Below are 12184 nucleotides of genomic sequence, written 5' to 3' on the forward strand. Positions count from 1 at the left end.
GAGCTGGATGCATTTCCACAAGATCTTGAAAGACCTGCTGCAACACACACACACACACGTACACACACGTTCCCACAGACACACACAATGGAATACTACTGTGAGGTTTACACCGTTCCATTGTTCGCAGCTATTTGACAGACATAGGTTGAGCCTTATAGCTTGGGAGTTGGAGTGACTCTGTACTATCTATCTGTGAATAATTTAAAGTGCAGAATAGACTGTACATTATTCAGAAAGGAATAGAGGTAGAGTGAGAGGAAGGGAGAGGTGGAGGGAGGGAGGGATGCAGGAATGGGAGGATAGGGAAACTAAATGGAGGGAGGAAAGGGGGAATAGATGGTAGAGTGAAAGGAAGGGAGATATGGAGGCAGGAAGGGATGCAGGAATGGGAGGATAGGGAAACTAAATGGAGGGAGAAAGGGGGGAATAGCTGGCAGAATGAGAGGAATCCGAGGGAGGAGAAGAATGGAAGGAGAGGAAGATAGAGGGGGAGAGGAATGGAGTGATGGCAGAAGGAGAGAACTTACCAGGCCAGCGATGGGAGTGGGTAATCGGTTGATCTTTTTCACCAATCCAGGTTTGATGGAGCTCAGCAACCTGAGAGAAAGAGAGCGATGAGAGAGAGAATGTAAAGTAATATGAAACCACAAACATCTGATTCAAATCCAATCAGATATCTCTACAAAACATCAATATCTTCAGCTATGAATGGATAACATCTGTAAAGGCATTGTTGGAAACAGTCCCAGCAGATACCATCAGACACTTACAGTATAATTTAGACAGAAAGCAGTTTAGTATTTTGTTTTATGGATAGAGGGAGGGCTATAGACCTAAACTTCCTTAGATAACTCTATGTGAATGATCATCATAACCAGAAAGTCCAGAGTTGGTGAACTTCAATGTCTCTTATCCAGCATCTGTTGCTCTGAAGAGCTAGGAATCGTATGCATTTCATGTAGGAGGAAGATAGAGAAGGGGAGAGAGGGATAGATTGAGAGACAGACAGAACAAATAAACAATCAGACGACAGAAAGAAAGAAAGAAATGAATGAATCAGAAGACGGACCCTCCCCCTGAGTGTGTCCTAAGTGGCCGTCTTGGGAGGTTGGCGTTGACACTGGTTCTAAATCAAATGGAAGGACTTAAGGACACATGCTGCTCCCCACTCCTCTGTATATTAGAACAGGTCTCAGAGCAGTTGGAGTGGATAGTGATAATTACAGGGCAGAACCAGATGAAGAGGAAAAACCTCTGTCCTCACAGCCCTCAAGGGGCCCATGGTAAGTTGGAGCACAGTGGAGCACACAGCCGCAGCCTTGGACTGCTGTCAGAGTGACAGACAGGTCTTAAGAGACTTAAATACACACCCAGTCACACAAACACGTGACGAACGATCATACACTATCTCAGTGTGTTAGGATGTATCTGGCTTTAATGTATCCAGTCATATTATTCCTGAGGAAGTGGGCATGAGTGGTTGGGATAATGTCAGGTCATGGTTCACAACAAATTACTAACACGTAGATAACTGTAGCTAAAATATGTTATTGTACACAAGCACTTCTGTCAAAAACATGGGAAGTCACGAGACAAAACCCCCCCATTTTGATGTTCTGAAACTTAAAAGACTTAACTATAGTACATCCCCCTCTCCACTCAAGGTAATCTCCTCAAAAACTAAACATGAGAAAAAAAGCGGGTAAGGGTGTCAAAGACAAAACAGATAACTTCCTTGTGGTCCAGCCCTTCCTTTGTTTTGAGAGCACACATGGTCCACAGGAGACATTCTCCAACTTCCTCCCAAGGTGCAAGGTTTTAGAAAGAGCCTGAGGAGATCTTATCTAATCCTAGGCCTGTTATTGCTGTTTCACCTGAAGAATGTACAACAAGAGTTCCCCCTATCTGATTCCAGACCTGTTACTATGTCCTGTTGTTGAGGAATGCACTACAATAGTTCCCCCTTTGTTCTTCATCAAAGCCAGAGCCAACGTGACATAACCATCTTGTGATAACAACAATCGCTGTGGTTATGACATGCCTGGAAGGCAATGTGATTCTATCTCAAATGCTGAGTGGAAGAGAGTGGAGAGGTTGAGTTGGATTGAGATGGATGGCTGTGAATGGTGTGATAGGGGAAGGGTTAGGTGTAAGGGAGACGCTGGTTGTTGACAAAGGTGTTTCACACATGACCGTGGTAGTAAAGAGTAAGCAGAGAAGGTGATATGTGATGTTGATAATATGGTAAGATAATGCTGGTCTTTCAATGGCGGTGTTATTCATACTCCTGTCCCGACTCTGCGCGGATCTCCATGATATGCATGCAATGATTTTATTGCGAGCGATTCGAAAATTACTGTTATCACGCACGCACACACAAAATGCACATACAGACAGTGTAGACAGAGAACATACAGTAGAGGCCCACAATTCACAGTGAACACTGTCAACAACCCACAGTTGTATTACCCATCTGTTTCAGTTGACCCCACTGAAGTCCTTCAAAGTCCCTTCATGGTCTCCAGGGGGCTGTACCGAACCCCCAGGGTGTCTGTGCACTTTACTACACTAACAGAATCCACACACTGGAATTTAGTGGGATGACCAAAACCATTAAATCTCGTAGATTGAGTCCACTGCTGAAAAGGACAGGGTCATACCGTAAAGTAAAGTATGTTCTATGCACAGGATGAGGAACATGTCTGAAGGGAAGGAGGGGGACTATAGCCGTAACACAGGATGAGGAACATGTCTGAAGGGAAGGTCTAGCCATAACACAGGATGAGGAACATGTCTGAAGGGAAGGAGGGAGACTCTAGCCATAACACAGGATGAGGAACATGTCTGAAGGGAAGGAGGGAGACTCTAGCCATAACACAGGATGAGGAACATGTCTGAAGGGAAGGAGGGAGACTCTAGCCATAACACAGGATGAGGAACATGTCTGAAGGGAAGGAGGGAGACTCTAGCCATAACACAGGATGAGGAACATGTCTGAAGGGAAGGAGGGAGACTCTAGCCATAACACAGGATGAGGAACATGTCTGAAGGGAAGGAGGGAGACTCTAGCCATAACACAGGATGAGGAACATGTCTGAAGGGAAGGAGGGGGACTATAGCCGTAACACAGGATGAGGAACATGTCTGAAGGGAAGGTAACACAGGGAGATGTCTGAAGGGAAGGAGGGAGACTCTAGCCATAACACAGGATGAGGAACATGTCTGAAGGGAAGGAGGGAGACTCTAGCCATAACACAGGATGAGGAACATGTCTGAAGGGAAGGAGGGAGACTCTAGCCATAACACAGTTGTTCCCACAATGTGAAGAATTGAGTTGACATGGTTGGGAGGATGCATGCAATTTACACGCTACAGAAAAAAAGGTTGAAGACTCAATTAGTACTTTACTGTATTTATTGAATTGTTAATTTACTGTATCTATATAAAATTATTTATCAGAGTAGATCTAATTGGGATTAAAGAACCCTGGACCACAGTCTTTTTAAATAGAGAATAAATGATTGGGTAAACCCCTCAGAACTGTGAATATATCAAATGGCAAACATATCTAGTCAATATTATAAAATGTGCATGTAATGTACAGTTAGCCTGACTAACAAAGCCAAACTCTGTAGCCATAGTGACCCATTTGAGGAAACTTGGCGTATGTTGCGGGTCACTACTTCACAGGAGAGCCGTTTGAAAGTGAACTTTAAAAAAAAATCAAAATGCATTTTTGGGGGACAGAAATGCCTTCCTCGAACATGTGAACTTTCATGTGCCTTAATAAAAAACTTGTATGCCATCCGTAAAAATGAATAAAATAGTTAAATTACGAGCCCAGTAGGTTTAGCCACAGAAAAAAAAAAAAAACATTCCAGCTAGCCATGATTGGATGAGATAATGAGTGGGCTGGACATGCCGAGAGATGAGTTTGGATTGGTTTGCCATATAGTACACATTCTGTCTATTTGAGCTGGTCAGTATGTGTAGGTAATCCTGTCTAATGCGGCTTTTTTGGATTGAGTAGTAAAACTACATAAATCAGTATGATATTCAAGTATGATAGCTAAGGAGATGGAGAAAACACCTGTTTCCGAATTACATCTTCAAACTAAGGGCAACCATGGCATCCGTGACAGGAGACGCGTCCATCTATGATGTATACGGGTAAAATATTCTAGCAACCTTCATTTTCAGATATGACACGTTTCTAATTTTGACAGAAAGTAGTTCATTTCAAGTTAATGTGTACCGTTAGCTAGCTAACGTTACGTGTATGATCTTATTATTCGTATCTCTGAGTCATTTGCTTGGCTAGTTAATGTCAGATAGCTACCATTGAACCTGATTGGTTAGCTACCTGCAGACTCATGTAGGGTAGTAACATCATGAGTTGGGATTATGGTTCATTGCTAGCTAGCTAGCTAGCTACCTACCTACCTACCTACATGTCTTAACAAAATAATCCACTATGCAAGTAACTATTTCGGATGCGTTTGTAAATTCAGTCTGGCCATCTACTCCGATTTCAGAGCACTCTCGTCTGAGTGTACCAGAGCTCAGAATAACTGATGAATTTAGGAATGCTCAACACCCGTTGAATATGGCCGGTGTCAGTAAAAGTTGGCAAATAAATGTAATTAAATTGTTGCCAGCAGCACAGTTAACCAACACTCTGGATAACATGAAAACAGCCTAACCAGCTCTGCTAGGGTGAGCAAAATGTTCAGAGTTTGGGTGGGGGCTAAAGCTTAAGAGGGTGTGAATGATGCTGAATGGGTGTAGACAAAGAAGAGCTCTCCAGTAGGTACCAAAGCATTCAAAGGCCATTTCTCAAAAGTGAGGTTCATCAACTTTCAAAGCAGAATTACTTTCCCATTGTTCCTCAAATGCAGTATATGTTATACCATTTTGTAGCTCTGTGTCTATGATTTTATCCAATGTAAAAAACACAATGTTGCTACATAAGACCGAATCAAGGCGGTCGGTCACATACGGCCAGTAAGCCTGTAGTGTACTTAACTCACTATTGTACCACATGGTCTGGTGTGTCAGGCTACTTACTGTACATTATAAACTGGGTGGTTCGAGCCCTGAATGGTGATTGGCTGGCAGACGTGGTATATAGACCGTAGACCACGGGTATGATGAAACATTTATTTTTACTGCTCTAATTACATTGGTAACCAGTTTATAGCAGCAATAAGGCACCTCCAAGGTTTTTAGTATATGGCCAAAATATCGCGGCTAAGGACTGTATCCAGGCACTCCGCGTTGCGTCGTGTTTCAGAACAGCCATATAAATGCAACTCGTATTGTGCCGAGCAGCAAAGGAAGACAGTTGAGGGTACAGCTTATGTCATGATCGTAACTTGAAGGTGATTTTTTTTTTTAAAATTGTAAAACACTTACTCGCACAGCAGGATCCCATTCTCCAGGCCTCCCCTGAAGTCCTTGTCATTGAAGCATCTGCCTGTGACCGCCTGTCGATCAAAAAGGAAAACCAAAGGTGTCAGTTCCCTTGGTCCTATTCAACCTCACAGGCACATTAGTCAGTCAGTAGTCCTGCAGTAGCGATGCCTTGTCCTCCTTCTCAGTGTACAACAGTATTTTCTAAATTCAAAGACATGAGTTATTCCTCAGTTGAAGATGTACAACTATAAAATGCTACATTATTTAACATTTAGCTACTTAATTAGCAATATGAAAAAGCACGGCTGGCCGAAGAGGATGAAAGAGAAGGTATAGTGAACTGACACTCACATGTCTACTGTGCTACTGTACATCAACGTCCATAAACCAAAAATCCCTCTGTGGGGAAACAGGCTTCAAACACAATATCATTTGTTCCTGGTGCTTCAAAACTTTTCCTCCGTAAATCTCCAGAGGAAATACTACAGAGCAACAGAACAAGAAACTAGAAAGGCTATCCAGTCACCCTCGCTCATTGACAGGGATAACTAACAAGCTGTATGTTAACAAGCTTGACTTAAGCTGCCATCATCCCCACCAAATGGCTCTCTGGGGCTGTTCCAGGCCTGTAATTGGACGTGACACAGGGGATTTATCTCTCGTAGTAGTCCAGTAGCGCTTGCATGACTGGGCTAAGTCTAAATGTGTCACTGTGGTCTAAGGCTCGAAATAGGACATGTGGATGCATATGCTAGACTGTTTTGTTCAAATGTACATTTGTACATCCAAAAGGTGACAATGTGTCTATACTTCAGACTAGTAGCAGGTTGAAAATCATAGAAGAGCATCTAAAAAAAGCTTCTCTCAATTTCAAGCTGAGTAACACTTGGGAGAATGAATGGACTGATGTCAGCACACAACTCACAATCGAAATCTAGGCAAGTTAGAGTACCTTGACCTGTTGACCCTTGACCTGTTGACCCGGCCCCGGTTTCCCAAAAGCATCTGAAGTCTAAGTTCATTGTTAGTACCTTCGTAGGTGCATCGTTAAATCTCAGAGCCATTTTCCAAAACCATAGTTACTATGGTTGCACTTGAAAATGCTCGTAATCTAAAGCCTGCCTCAGACCACTCATAGAACAGCTAAGTGCGTCATGAAATGCTTTTTGCCCTCCCACTTTGTGCACAGAAGATCTCCGCTAAACATAGAGAGATGGATAAACCGTGTGATTCTGTGACTGCCAATAACTTCGGAACAAAGTTGACTACAAATACAACGTTTCCAATGTCTTAGCAATTGATACAAACAAGCGACGTATAAACATATGCTTCAAATGAAAACCCGGGATGACTGCATTCTTTCGATCCTATCAGTATCGAAACATGCTCCAACAACGCACTTAGCGACCACTCTCTCTGCAAGGTGTTTTGGGAAATGGATGTTACATCTTCGGCCGTTGTAGGAAATATACATTGTTAACACATTCATAGGCCTAAATTTCATCGCTATTGGGAAACCGAACCCTGGAATGATGTGTATACAAGGACATCCTCCTTACACATCCGCATACAGATACAAATCCTGCCAAAAACATAGTTTTACAACATGCGCAAACACACACACAGTCCCAAACTAAATTACAACCGTCTTACTTCAATTTTAGCAGCACTTAATAAACAACCTCCATTCAAAAATGACCTCTAATCTCCCTGTTGTAAGTGTGTAACAGTCTTGCTTCCGTCTCTCTCCTTGAAGCAACCTGGACATGAACCAGGGACCCTCTGAACACAACAACTGCCTCCCATGAAGCATCGTTACCGATCGCTCCACAAAAGCCACGGCCCTTGCAGAACCGCTACGTCTAGGTCTCAGAGAAAGTGACGTTACCGATTGAAACGCTACTAGCGCGCACCGCTAACTAGCTATCCATTTCACACAGGTTAGAAGTGCAAGACCAATTTTAATGTTTTTGTTTTGAGGCGCATAGTAAACATAGCCATTTAAAAAGTGGAGCTCTTCGGATGGTTATTTTTGGAAGCTAATAATGTACGGGATTAAATTCCCTGACTGGTACATTTATTTGCACAGCTGTGGAAAAAGTGTGGGGATACGGGATATACAACGACTGGCTGGCCGGGGTGTGCATTTGTCAGTTCTTTGGCTTGTTTGGACGGCGTACAAAAAGAAATGGACTGCTGTATGACAGTGAGTAGTCCAATATGTTGATGTGTTTGGTGGAAAGGAAACAAGGCCAACTGCCTTGTGTATGTGTGCTGACATTGGGGCCTTTCACCAATACTATTCACAGCAGTTGCTAAGAATAGTGAACCAGGCATTGTCTGTCCATTGACTACACAAAAGTGATGAGACAACATTCTATTAGAGGTCTGTGTCACTGTGTGAGCTCCAAACATTCTAACACTAAACTGTCAAAAAGCACATAGTCCACATTATGAGCATTTAATTTATAATTGCTGTATAGTTTTCAGTGTTTAACAATATATTGCAATGTAGATTTAAACAGTGTCATTTTGAGAGAACCGGTTTCTTCCAGTTCAGATTCAACAGTAAAGTATCAGCTTATATTTGTTTAATACAGGAGAATATTTCACTGCAGTGAGGATGATGATGATGATGATACAGCAACGCCTGATATATTTCTTAGTTAAAATTGTTGGTATTGTCAGTGTCTGCAAGGCTTGAATAATGTCAAACTGGCTGTCCACTGATTCATCTGATGCGGTAACCTCTAACTCAAGACCTAGAGGGCATCAGCAGATAGCGGTGTTTCCTAAACTTAACAGAGACCCGGTAAGGAAGCCCAGACCTTTGGCTGACCAACATACCCTGGCTTACCTCATCATAGGGGCTTCTGGCTGGCACAACCAGGGGGCCTGATCTCTAACAAGCCTCTCCTGGCTAATTTCCATGTGGAAATTTTATCAGGAAGCCACAGCAGTAAAAGGTGAATTTGTTCCTAGCACACCAAGGGAGGGTCCATAGACTGGAGCTATACTGTACTGACAGGTTCAATCGAAATAAACACACATTTTCCTGAAAACAATTGCCTCGGGGGTCCAGCATCCAGGAGAGTTTGACCCCAAAGTCCATTTGGCCCTTTAGTCTAGTTCAAAGACTAAAACCCTTTAGTCTCATTCAATAAATGCATCCATCTTACAAATTTCCTCAAATTACCTCTCATTAAGATGGAAAAATAGACCGAAACTAAGTAATGGGGAGTTATTCTGACCAAGGTCTCAGCCAGTGTCCATGCCCAGTGAAGTTTCTGGTAACTTCTGGACCCCAGATTTCAAAACAGTGGGGTCATCTGAGGGGGCTCAATTAGACTGTGGAATGTGTTGCCTTTGTTGTCTCCAGTGGAATGCGGCACGATGCTTGTTGTCCGAAATGCTTGGCCGCATTGTTCCACAAACAATAATTGTTTTTCTTACTTCCCATCCCCATGGACCCCTTTAATGACCAAACAGAAGCAATTCTCATGGTTTCGTATCCAAGTGTATCAGTTCCAGTACTTTCTCATGCTCGTTGGGAGGAAGGCTCCATTGGAGAAAAACAGCATAGACATACTTTTAAAGGAAGCAACAGAAAAGCTTTGCTCTTTATCCCGAGCCAGGAAAACCAAGGACTCTGAAGAGTAAATCGACAAAGGCCTTGTTCTACTTTGATGACTTCAAGTGTCCTAGATCTGAGGAGCCTGGGAAATGTGTTCCCCCAAAGGAGAAGCAGTTTGTGACTATTTGTTGCTTCTGAAGAACTGTCTGGTCTGGTTGTTCAGGCCAAGCACAGGGAATGAGCAATGAAACATGAGGTATTGCTTGCTTTCCATCCTGGCTAATCCAATCTACAATATTATTAGTCATACAATGTCAAAAGAAAATCCATTAGAAACAAAATTGCATAACAAAATGGACTCTGGGGCCTGTATCAAAATAGACAAGGTATACTATTCTACCTGCAAGTTCAAATTCAGATCCAGTGCTCAAAACATCCAAACTTCTCTAGGCAAAATCCTCAGTGACATGAGACCCATCGGAGGGCCAACTTTGTCCTGAACAGATGTCTATCTTTGAGGGGACAACCGAAGGGCCCAGCTATTGAAAACAGATCCATTGCATCCCAACAGTAATCTCTGGAGCATTTCCCTGGAAGGCTACCTGTCGCAAATTAATAACCGCTAACTCCAGGTTTTTTTGACTGCAAAACCCTTTTACCACAAGCCTGAGGCAATGCATGTTCCACCTGTTCCAGTTGACAGCTGTTCACTCCATTGCTCATAAACAGAGACGTGCGCTCCTCAAAACGGCATGTCGTGGTCTGTTTTGTCAAATGTGATCTGCCATTCGGGTTTTTTGTATGGGCCCATTGCATAATCCTGACTACCTAACACCATGCACATCAAACACATACAGTTGAAGTCGGAAGTTTACATACACCTTTGCCAAATACATTTAAACATTTTACATTTAAACAAATTTTTTCACAATTCCTGACATTTAAAAGTAAAAATTCCCTGTTTTAGGATCACCACTTCATTTTAAGAATGTGAAATGTAAGAATAATAGTAGAGAGAATAATTTATTTCAGCTTTTATTTTTTTCATCACATTCCCAGTGGGTCAGAAGTTTACATAGACTCAATTAGTATTTGGGAGCATTGCCTTTAAATTGTTTAACTTGGGTCAAACGTTTGAGAGCCTTCCACAATAAGTTGGGTAAATTTTGGACCATTCCTCCTGACAGAGCTGGTGTAACTGAGTCAGGTTTGCAGGCATCCTTGCTCACACACGCTTTTTCAGTTCTGCCCACAAAATTTCTATGGGATTGAGGTCAGGGCTTTGTGATGGCCACTCCAATACCTTGACTTTGTTGTCCTTAAGCCATTTTGCCACAACTTTGGAAGTATGCTTGGGGTCATTGTCCATTTGGAAGACCCATTTGCGACCAAGCTTTAACTTCCTGACTGATGTCTTGAGATGTTGCTTCAATACATGCATATAAGTTTGCCTCCTCATGAAGCCATCTATTTTGTGAAGTGCACCAGTCCCTCCTGCAGGAAAGCACCCCCGTGCTTCACTGTTGGGATGGTGTTCTTCAGCTTCCAAGACTCACCCTTTTTCCTCCAAACACAACAATGGTCATTATGGCCAAACCATTCTATTTTTGTTTCATCAGACCAGAGGACATTTCTCCAAAAAGTACGATCTTTGTCCCCACCGTAGTCTGGCTTTTTTATGGCGGTTCTGGAGCAGTGGCTTCTTCCTTGCTGAGCGGCCTTTCAGGTTGTCGATATAGGACTCGTTTTTACTGTGGATATAGATACTTTTGTACCCGTTTCCTCCAGCATCTTCACAAGGTCCTTTGCTGTTGTTCTGGGATTGATTTGCACCAAAGTACATTAATCTCTAGGAGACAGAACGCATCTCCTTCCTGAGCGTATGACAGCTGAGTAGTCCCATGGTGTTTATACTTGCGTAATATTGTTTGTACAGATGAATGTGGTACCTTCAGCCGTTAGGAAACTGCTCCCAATGATGAACCAGACTTGGACTTTGCTGATTTCTTTTGATTTTCCCATGACGTCAAGCAAAAAGGCACTGAGTTTGAAGTTAGGCCTTGAAATACATCCACAGGTACACCTCCAATTGACTCAAATTATGTCAATTAGCCTTTCAGAAGCTTCTAAAGCTGTGACACAATTTTCTGGAATTTTCCACGCTGTTTAAAGGCACAGTCAACTCAGTGTATGAAAACTTCTGACCCACTGGAATAAGTGAAATATTCTGTCTGTAAACAATTGTTGGAAAAATTACTTGTGTCATGCACACAGTAGATGTCCTAACCGACTTGCCAAAACTATAGTTTGTTGACAAGAAATTTGTGGAGTGGTTGAAAATCGAGTTCATGACTCCAACCTAAGTGTATGTAAACTTCCGACTTCAACTGTACACGTACAGATGTGGGATCTTAATTTGATCACTTTTTTTGTTGCTGACAATTGTCTGATGATCTTTGTGATTTACTTAAATTCACTGAAAACCCACACTAAAACATTTATATTAACAGTATTCCATTTTTCCATTGAGCATACTTTTGTCCAGCTAATAGCCTAACCACAGATCAAGCAAAATTATGGACTAAACAGTCAAATCCTGTTGCTGCAGGATTATTTTGCTACCACAATACTAGTCAAAATAAGATCCTATACATGAACATTCTGGCCACCGACCAATAATCGTTGTAATTTGAAAATCATAACAAAATGTTGCACATCTATGGAAACATTGTGACTACCAAGTTTTACCAATATATAGCTACAATAAAAATCTCTGGACCACTCTCAAACCATCCCTGCCCTCCCCCGTCCCTTGGCCTAGAGACAAATGTACAACATGTCTACACTGTCAGAACATAAAAAGGGCACTTCGGTTGTCCCCATAGGAGAACCCTTTGAAGAACACTTTTTAGTTTCAGGTAGAACCCTTTTTAGGTTCCATGTAGAAGCCTTTCCACAGAAGGTTCTACCTGGAACCAAAAAAGGTACTCCTATGTGGTGGACAGCTGCAGAACCCCTTTGGAACCCTTTTTTCCAAAAGAGTGTACAGTACAATAAAACACATCCAAGGACACCAACATCATTGTATTGTGGATCATCAGTTTCTAGGAATCCCATGCGTGGGGGGCCTCTCTTTAGGGTTTGTCAAACCATTTGGGGCTTCAACAGTTCAGCCAAAGGCCAAGAGAGGGA

At 42.4% G+C, this 12184-nt stretch overlaps 1 protein-coding gene across 5 annotated transcripts in view; it reads right to left on the reverse strand.

The window, feature by feature from the left end:
• LOC115130834 (LIM and calponin homology domains-containing protein 1-like) overlaps positions 1-12184 on the reverse strand; it is a 139170-nt gene that overhangs the window by 73265 nt on the left and 53721 nt on the right. For all 5 annotated transcript variants that reach the window (XM_065019787.1, XM_065019788.1, XM_029662346.2 and 2 more), the window contains exons 2-3: positions 5419-5489; positions 531-600 (exon numbers count right to left, since the gene is read on the reverse strand). In XM_065019787.1, the coding sequence (XP_064875859.1) occupies positions 531-600; positions 5419-5489 (141 nt within the window). The remainder of the gene's footprint in view (positions 1-530; positions 601-5418; positions 5490-12184) is intronic.

The sequence above is a fragment of the Oncorhynchus nerka genome, linkage group LG6 (genome assembly GCF_034236695.1).
Source record: "Oncorhynchus nerka isolate Pitt River linkage group LG6, Oner_Uvic_2.0, whole genome shotgun sequence".
Classification (NCBI taxonomy): domain Eukaryota; kingdom Metazoa; phylum Chordata; class Actinopteri; order Salmoniformes; family Salmonidae; genus Oncorhynchus; species Oncorhynchus nerka.